This window comes from Barbatula barbatula (genome assembly GCF_947034865.1).
Source record: "Barbatula barbatula genome assembly, chromosome: 5".
Lineage (NCBI taxonomy): Eukaryota > Metazoa > Chordata > Actinopteri > Cypriniformes > Nemacheilidae > Barbatula > Barbatula barbatula.
Window position 1 is genome coordinate 4,317,106 of NC_136769.1, and position 10,177 is coordinate 4,327,282.

The window sequence follows — 10,177 nt, forward strand, 5'->3', positions numbered from 1 at the left end:
ACACAAGTAATTCGTCTATTCTTCAGTATGCGTCACTTCCGCTATATCTAGCATTACGGTGAGTACACGGTCTGTATTTGGGCAGTTTATTCATAAGGTTTAATCCCCACGTGTAATGAACTTGATTGTCATTGATAAACAATTGAATAGTTCAAATGCAAAACTGGCTAAATATCACATCATTAACTTGTGATGTTGAGTGAATGTTTTTTGTACATAGCAGTCGGAAAAATATGTTATTAATGGATAAAATTAGTTTTTGTTTTAAAGAAACGACGTCTGATGGACTCTCCAATTATTAAAGATATAAAAATAAGATCAATGTAATGAAACTTAACTTGTTAACAAATCTGATCGACATTCTGTATCCCACTTGTCTCTGTTTGCTGATCCTTGGATTTGCAGGTTTTCCCAGTTTCTCCTTGATAACATGCAAAACAGTGTTAACCAAAGTGTGGGAAACTGTTAAAGGAATGTACAACACATGCCACAGCTGGTGTACTATCACATGAAAAATCATATTTCAGATGGCAGTGATGCATCAGGGTAAGTCTTTTGTTTTTGTCACTTTATTTAGTAAATCTGGTAAAAATACAGAAAAACAACTGTGCATGCGGTTAATCTTATTATTTGTGACTATAATGTATACAAATTCAGATTTTCAGATTTCACAATCATAAAATGCAATTTAAACTGTTGATTGACTTTGTTTGCTGTACAGCTGTTTACGGTTGAATTTTCTAATTTTAATAGCGAGTAATTCATTTACAGATCAATGGCTGTAAATTTACATTATTAAACCGTTTTTGAAACAACAGTATTTTGCTGTTGAAAATTGGCCGTATTTTTACGGAAATATTTCACATCTTTTGAGGTTTACGGATGTGTGGAATTACGAAGCAAATATAATGGCATTTAATATTTATACGAGCGTTGCTGATAAATGAACTGTTTCATTGCTCAAACTGCCTGAATAGCGTCATCTAAACCAGGGCTCTCACGTCTCACGCATTTACCGTGAGACAAGAAAACAAGAGATAACTCGTCCGGCTTTATGCAATTAACGGACGAGGCGAATTAAATGTGAAGAGGAACAAAACGTGTCCGTTACAGCATCACGTTCGCGTCCGATCACGGTGCATCAAAGATTTCTCAATCTTTGTCAATGTGTGACGAGTCGAGAGTGAGAATGTGTTACACGTTCTGCTGTTTGCAGACTCTTACAGGAATACAAAGATGCATTTGCAAGTCTTCATTCATTGTATTTATCTGCAATGGTCATGACTCTAAGTGTCCCTACTGCTTCATTCTCTACTCTGGCAAGAACTTTGACACCATTCTGCCGAACAATCATGAGAGGAAATAAACCATATTAAACTTTTTAACTCATGAGAAAGCAACAACACATGGACTGGACATGGGTGAGTTGAAATGTAATGCAAATGATTGAAGCGTTTGCTTTTGCAATAAATGAGCCTGGCATCCAATCCGCTTGTTAACCTGACGTCACGCACCATTATGGACGTATACCGTTTCCGGGTCCAACCGGTATCAGAAGACATAGAAAAATAACAAGAAATGATGTAAGACCTCCGATCCCATCCTTTATCTCCGTAACGAAATCACAAATGAGATTCACTGAGATTTCCATATTAATAATCGTTATTATAATTATATTAAAGCTAAAGATGTTCTCTGCAGAATTTGTAGCATTAGACTGATCATTAACACCTCATTAAAATCACATCATTCATTAATGGTGTCCTTCACCTGAGATCATATTTGAAGACATAATTTTAAAAGACGAATGTTTCTTAATTCTGGTTTTGTTATGAACTTCGTAAGAACCGATATCGAGAACATTTAGAGAAACGATTGTGTGAGAGCTTAATGGCTGTATTTCCAGACGTTGACATTTGATGATTATGAACAGTATTTAGGAAAATATATTTAGCTCTTTATTCACACTGCGTTCTGCAGTTATCGTATTTGGTGTCCTATATTCTATGCAGTCGGATTATCTCCTCCTCATGAGCTCATATTGTGATGATGAGACACAGCGCTGATTTAATATTTAGATTGAATTTTTATTCGAGATTTGAGGTGATTTAACAAGAAGGTGCTTGAATCAATTATCACTCAATGTCTTGTTGTCTTAGCAACAGGTCCGTTCTCTTAAACCTGCTCAGGAGGAGGCTTACTTCTTGTAAACAGGTTTAGATCGCGGCCACGACGCAGTCAAGTCGGCTTCATTCATTCAAAAGCATCTTGTTGCACAAGGTACAGGATAAAAAAAGAGCTTTGCGAGAATTAACGCTATTAATTAATATTGTATGTGTCTTTCAGTCTTCACTAATGCCATAGATTGCATTATAGGCCCCAGATTATTTTCTGAAAATAAATGATCATATTTACAGGAAATAATATTATTAATAATAGTAATAATATTAAGCAAAAAGTAATTGAATCGATAAGGAAGCTGATCGATTACATCTCTCAGATGGTGTTTGACCTAATGTGCACCTATCAGCACTGAAGCCAAATGACCTGAATCTGCACAAGTCAACAATCTTCAGTCATATTTATGACGGGACTGTTTGAAGTCATCATTTGCTGATCCAAACCTGTTACACTGCGGCTCAAGTCAGAACAGATTCATGAAATGACCTTTGGGGAACTGATAGGCCTAATGGTCAGAGCGTTGGGCTTGTGATCAGAAGGTTGCCTGTTCTAATCTCAGTGCCAGCAGGTCATGACTGAAGTGCCCTTGAGCAAGACACCTTACCCCTGATTGCTCTGCAGTAATGTGCCACTGTATAAAACTACTTGTAAGTCGCTTTGGATAAAAGCGTCTGCCAAATGAATAAATGTAAATGTAAATGAACCTGACAGGGTCTGTACACTTCATCAGAAAAGAGAGGAGACCCGTGATGGAGATTCAGCCTGATGATGATTTCCTAACCACTACACTTGAACCACTGGACTGAGCTTCATGAGATGTTACTTTTGGAATATCATTTTATATATTATTTAAAAAAATAAAAACATCAGACATGCTTATTCCCACATGCATTTAAGTGTTTATCTTCATGAATAATAGAGTCGTCGGTGTCATATTTTACCAGCAATCAGAAATGTTAGGTCTGAAAAAATTAGTCGTTTATCTCTATCTCTAATCTTTAGGTTTTACTTTTTTTATGTAATCGAACTTTAAAGACTTCAAAAAGTTTTTTTCATCTTGTGAATTTTGTGGAGAGAAATCAATAATGAAAAAAACATTAAAAACTAAAATATAACATAATAGAATAATATTTTCCTCATCTCTGTACTACATTTCTGTGTATACTCAGCAGATTAATGCCTTTCACATGATGTGGACTCCTGCAACTGCGGCTGAGTTTTACATCTTTTGACGTAACAACCGGCCAATAGCAGTGTTGCTGATCACTAGTTCTTCTATTGATATACAGTACGCTGCCTTTCCAAACTGCACTAGAGCGTGCAATGATCCCAGACAATTTAATCCAGATATTCTAATCGTACACAACAGCTGCGTTCAAAGAACCGAATTATCCAGATCATGATTTGTGTGAGGGTGAGTTCAGATTCTACATTACAAATAACACATTAGACAGGTTTATTTTTAACGTTGCTTTGTCAATATCCATGTTACTTTATTTAAAATATATAATATTATACAATGTCATCTTCAGGGAACACAGTCATTCAGTGCAGTGCAGAGTAGTGCTTTGAATAAAAGTGTTTGCCATATAACATGAACACCTCCTAAGAGAAAATGATTTGATTGAAACTTGAATCTAAGTGTTTATGGTTTAAACAACTAGAACTTAAATACATTACAAAAAAAGTTTTAAAGCTTGATCTGATGCATTTCTTTCATACAGTCTCCTGTAAAACATGTATGATGATTCAGTACAGATTAAAGACAAACACAACTACAACAGTAAGCAGGGCCAGATTAACACTTCACTGTATCCCGGGCAAAAATATTCAAGGGCCCCATCATCACAACCCCAGGATCACCATAATCTGGCAAAATACAGAATAAATTACAGTAATACAGTCAATATACTCAATATTTCAATAACTAACTGACATCAAATGCATTTTGATGTACAGATGTGCAAATGTTCATCGAACTACAAATGCACCACTATGTTCTTTTGTCAAGACCACTCAGTCATTATGTTATGAAAACAAAACACATCGGCATCAGTATCATTTGGCAAAATTGACCCACTTCATAGTCACAAAAAATAAATAAGCAACGACTTTCAAAGCATCCAATATTTATTTAACAACACCTACTGCGCAAATGCATAAAATTGATAGAGCCATCACAGAGGAAATCCAGTGACAAGACACAATCCATAGAATCCATCTCCTAGAATTAAGCAGCATTTTGGTCCTCAGCTCATTTTAAACAGAAATCACCGTCACCTCAGAATGCAATAGGACTATCAAGTTATAGCGCAATATAAACATTTTGAAATCTGCTGTTTTATCGCAACAACAATAACCAAACAAAATTTACAAGATTTTCATGGAGCCACCAAAAGGGAAATATTGATCAAATGCAGTATCATCTGCTCTTTTGAACTTGTTTTAAAACAGAAAACAACCTCTCACATCACAGTTCAACAAGACAGGCAAGGGTTAAACATTTTTGTGCAATATAAACATTTGGAAATCTGTCAATTCATCTAAATTAGACAAAAATAAATGCTAAATAATCTGGCAAATTACACAATTTGAATCCTAAATAATGGGGAAGAGCATGTTTAATTAGAAATGCTTGATTTTATTTGGCAAACACATCTTACAGGAGCATTTCTCTGGACTTTGAATGTGAAACAGGTGCTGCTCGCAGACTCGTCGAGCGGTTCAGATGGCGTTTAGACTCGAGACTCATCACCGCTTCACTCAATGTCGCACTCGCAGCAGAATCCGGGTCTTCGGTTGAAGATGCTGCTGGGGCTCTTCGCTCTCGGGGCTCTGAACATTAGCTCTCGCCGGCAGTGAAGACATGTTCTGGCTAGCTGAGCTGTCCTCATCGACGCGCGGTGCCTTATCAGACTAGTTGCTAATGATAACGTTTACTAGCGTAAAGAAATTGCCTATTTTCGGTCTATATTTTAAATTTTCTGCGTTCCTGATATCCTTCTCCCTTTTAAATTTCCGATTAGCGCTCCCACTTAGCTACTGCGTGTTTGGATTTTTTGAGTTGCGTTGTGTTGTAGCGCTTCGGTCACGCGACCGGCTCAGTGCATCTTGATTGGTGTTACCGCCCGCGGGGCCCTTTAGAGGTCGGGGGCCCCTGGGCAATTGCCCATATGGTTAATCCGGCCCTGACAGTAAGTGTTATCTTGTGTTTCTTCAACTGTGAAATGTTTCTCTCCGCTCTGAGTTCTCGTATGCTTCTTGAGGTTACTCATAAATCCTTCCACGCTGAAGTCATGCAAAAGACACTGATGAAACATGAAAGGTTTCTCTCCAGTGAATTCTCATGTGTGTCTTAAGGCTTCCTGTTTGTGTAAAAGTCTTTCCACACTGTAGACATGCGTGAGGTTTCTCTCCAGTGTGAATTCTCATGTGTGTCTTAAGGTTACTCAGATCTGTAAAACTCTTTCCACACTGTAGACATACATGAGGTTTCTCTCCAGTGTGAATTCTCATGTGTTTCTTAAGGCTTCCTGTTTGTGTAAAAGTCTTTCCACACTGTAGACATACATGGGGTTTCTCTCCAGTGTGAATTCTCATGTGTTTCTTAAGGCTTTCTGTTTGTGTAAAAGTCTTTTCACACTGAAGACATGCGTGAGGTTTTTCTCCAGTGTGAATTCTCATGTGTGTCTTAAGGTTACTCAGATCTGTAAAACTCTTTCCACACTGTAGACATACATGAGGTTTCTCTCCAGTGTGAATTCTCATGTGTGTGTTTAGGCTACCTAAGACTGCAAATGTCTTTCCACACTGTAGACATCCATGAGGTTTCTCTCCAGTGTGAATTCTCATGTGTGTCTTAAGGCTACCTAAGACTGCAAATGTCTTTCCACACTGTAGACATACATGAGGTTTCTCTCCAGTGTGAATTCTCATGTGTGTCTTAAGGCTACCCAAGACTGCAAATGTCTTTCCACACTGTAGACATACATGAGGTTTCTCTCCAGTGTGAATTCTCATGTGTGTCTTAAGGCTACCCAAGACTGCAAATGTCTTTCCACACTGTAGACATACATGAGGTTTCTCTCCAGTGTGAATTCTCATGTGTGTCTTAAGGTGACTCGTATCTGTAAAACTCTTTCCACATTGTAGACAAGCGTGAGGTTTTTCTCCAGTGTGAATTATCATGTGTGTCTTAAGGTAACTCATAGCTGTAAAACTCTTTCCACATTGTAGACAAGCGTGAGGTTTTTCTCCAGTGTGAATTCTCATGTGTGTCTTAAGGTAACTCATAGCTGTAAAACTCTTTCCACATTGTAGACATGCATGAGGTTTCTCTCCAGTGTGAATTCTCATGTGTTTCTTAAGGCTTCCTGTTTCTGTAAAACTCTTTCCACACTGTAGACATACATGAGGTTTCTCTCCAGTGTGAATTCTCATGTGTTTCTTAAGGCTTCCTGTTTCTGTAAAACTCTTTCCACACTGTAGACATGCTTGAGGTTTTTCTCCAGTGTGAATTCTCATGTGTGTCTTAAGGCTTCCTGTTTGTGTAAAACTCTTTCCACACTGTAGACATGTGTGAGGTTTTTCTCCAGTGTGAATTCTCATGTGCCTCTTAAGGTGACTCGTATCTGTAAAACTCTTTCCACACTGTAGACATTCATGAGGTTTCTCTCCAGTGTGAATTCTCATGTGTGTCTTAAGGCTTCCTGTTTGTGTAAAACTCTTTCCACACTGTAGACATGTGTGAGGTTTCTCTCCGGTGTGAATTCTCATGTGTGTCTTAAGGTTTCCTGTTTGTGTAAAACTCTTTCCACACTGTAGACATGTGTGAGGTTTCTCTCCGGTGTGAATTCTCATGTGAATCTTTAGGTGACCTGTTTCTGTAAAACTCTTTCCAGACTGTAGACATGCATTAGGTTTCTCTCCGGTGTGAATTCTCATGTGTGTCTTAAGGTAACTCATAGCTGTAAAACTCTTTCCACACTGTAGACAAGCGTGAGGTTTTTCTCCAGTGTGAATTCTCATGTGAATCTTTAGGTCACCTGTTTGTGTAAAACTCTTTCCACACTGTAGACATGCGTGAGGTTTCTCTCCAGTGTGAATTCTCATGTGCTGTTTTTCACTCTTTTTGTCTCCTGTTCTCAGAGCTTCTTCCAGTGAAACTTTCTGGAATCTTTGTGCTCGTTGATGTTTCTGATCAGCATCTTTTACTTCATCTTGACTGTCCTTATTCACTTCCATCATATCTGAAGTGAACAAAACTATCTGTTAAACACAGTTTTACAATTGTACAAAACAACATCACAAGACAAGATCATAGTTTCATTTTCAGGGAACACAGTCATTCAGTGCACTGAGTATTGCTTTGGATAAACGTGTTTGCCTTATAAGATGACCACATCCTAAGAGAATATTTTAGTTTAAATTACAACATAAAATGAGCTTAGACTGTACATTATTGACATTTGTATTTGATTGACAAAATTTATTCATTGTGCAATCCAGAGAGCAAATTAATGTTTATTATAATCATTTTTGATACAGAATTATGTGTTTTATAATTAAAATCATTACTGCCATGATATCTCAGTGGTTTGGATTGAATTAATCAAGTATAAATCAAGAATCAATGCAAAACATTTTAAGGTACAAAATAAAAGTCATCAGATGTGAAATAACACTACAAAGTCTTCACTGTATAAATTAAATATAGATCAATCCTTATCAGAGACACACCAGTCAAGAGCATTGAGTGACGATTTTCTTTGTCTTTTCTTGTTTTATTAACAATAATAACAGACTGTGATTTATAAATCTGCTGTCACTTTAAGTTCAGTACAGCAGAAACGATGCCCCCAAAAATATAGTCGAGTAAAAGAAGGAATAACAACTAAAAACCAACAGACTGTGTCTCGTGTAGTCGAGTAAAATAACAAATGCATGTTTTCTTTTCAATAAGACGATAAAAAACCAACAGACTGATGAAAATGTGAAACAAAGGGTCAAAATGGTGTGCTCTACAAACTCAAAGCAGAACGATGGTCACCTTATAGCCAAACATGTGATTCTATTGAACCTTTACCAGATCACAACCAGATCAAGTTATGATCATTTGATGCAGTTTAGTGATTCATTTTCAGTTCTAATCTTCTGCATTTGTGGTTTTTCAAATAAATTAAAGCTTAATAATTCTCCACTGTCAGAAATAAAGATTTAAAAACAGAAACCAACCTCTGTGTTCTTTAGTCCTCTGAGTTTCCGTTGTGTGTAGTTCTGGATCTCTCGTGTTCTCAAGCTTCTCTTCCACAAACTCCAACAACTGTGTGAAGATTTCAGTTCTTACACCTGAAGTGATTCTTCTGCTTGTTGCTTTCTGGTATTTATTGGTGGTTTGATGTAGGAGGAGCTTTAATGAAGGTGTCAATCACTGTTGGTGTGAACTGGAGGTGTTAGAGAGACATTGTCAATAACTCAATTCAGCTTCACTTATGTAACATCACTAAAAACAACAATTGTTGACCAAGATGCTGTCCACTATATCAAATACCAACATTTATCTCCATGTGTGACATAAATTACAAAAACATCTCGGCCACATCACAAATCAACTACAGAAACCCAAGCAAAGTGAGAGTAGTTGTCATAAAAACATCTAACAATGTTCAATTTCTTTGGTCTTATTCATGATGGATAAATATTCAACTCCTTATTATTTACAGTGTTTCTAACTTTAACTCTCATTATATTAGCGCTGTGTATTGACAAAGGCCTTGTGATACGATACATATCACCGTAGATAAGTCACAATGCAATAGATTTTTATACTATACATTTTGTAATAGATTTTTACTAATAAAATGTAATACAAATAAAAAGTCTCCCTCTTGAGACATTGGCCATATGTACTGTAGCATATATGACGATAAAACACAATTAAAGATATCACAGATTGTAGTGGTTGGATTATCGATACACTATCATGAAAAAATATTGCGCTGTAGTCTATCAATATTTTTGCACGACCGACAGAAATTGGCTGCAAATCGAAATTCAGAATAATAAAACGATTCAATTGAAAAGAATGAGAGTTAAATCATTCAATAACTTCTGAAGGACTTTGGTTATAAAACCTCAGGTTATAAAACTGTCTGGTGTTTTAAATCACAGAAGTTTTGAGCTTTTAAAGTTTTTAGTTTGTAATAATGACACTTTTCCGCATGTTCACAAGACCGTCAAGAATCCTTGAAATGAAACTTAACGAGAGAATCCGCCGGTCGTTCATTCTCTCTGAACGGATTTGAAACGATACAGCGGCGTCTTATAATAAATTCGTTCCCTGAACTTCTCTGCGATTAGTTGAGTTTTAAACGTCTGAAATGTTACATTGTTCGTCAACAGACTCATTGAAAGCGGTCACAGCAAACAGCGCATACAGGCGCGCAGACAGCACTATAGTGACGGGGAGACAAGACCCCTCAGACTCATAGTGACCCGATCTGCCCCTCACTGTCCCAACGAAAGACGACAAACATCAAACATCTGTAAAACTGAGGATTCATGAGGATGTCCGCTATGTACATTAGCCTGAGTAGTGACGGACAGGCCCGCAGCTGCTTCAGTATTTTCCCGTCACTGCTTCACAATCGTGTCGGTCATCGACGTTCAGTCTCTTTGTGCTGCTGCTGTTAGCCTGTTGCTACCCGATCCGTCCGGAAACACGCATGCGCGAAACTGACGTCACTTCCTGTCTGAAATAAATCGAAAGACTTTACGGCAGTTTCGGGTATTATTTATTATTTATACCGTGACTGCTGTTGTTTTACACTCGTTACCCGATACGCTCAACGTGTTTTTATACATTTTGAATTACATTTATTAATAAGTGTTTTCATTATATCTGTTTCTTTTTCATGTACGCTGCTTTGAGATATTTCTTGGTTTGTTAAATTGTTGCTGCATTATAATGCCTGTTTGTTTGAAGTTTGTTATAAAA

The 10,177-nt window shown here is 37.2% G+C and overlaps 1 protein-coding gene across 1 annotated transcript; it reads right to left on the minus strand.

Moving 5' to 3' along the window:
• Window positions 1-3,651: 3,651 nt before the first annotated feature.
• LOC306893708 (uncharacterized protein) lies at window positions 3,652-8,608 on the minus strand. The gene is made up of 2 exons (XM_079455682.1): window positions 8,416-8,608; window positions 3,652-7,430 (listed from the first exon to the last, which is right to left on the minus strand). The coding sequence occupies exon 2, from the start codon at window positions 7,426-7,428 to the stop codon at window positions 5,476-5,478; it is 1,953 nt and encodes a 650-aa protein (XP_079311808.1). The 5' UTR covers window positions 7,429-7,430; window positions 8,416-8,608; the 3' UTR covers window positions 3,652-5,475.
• Window positions 8,609-10,177: the final 1,569 nt, after the last annotated feature.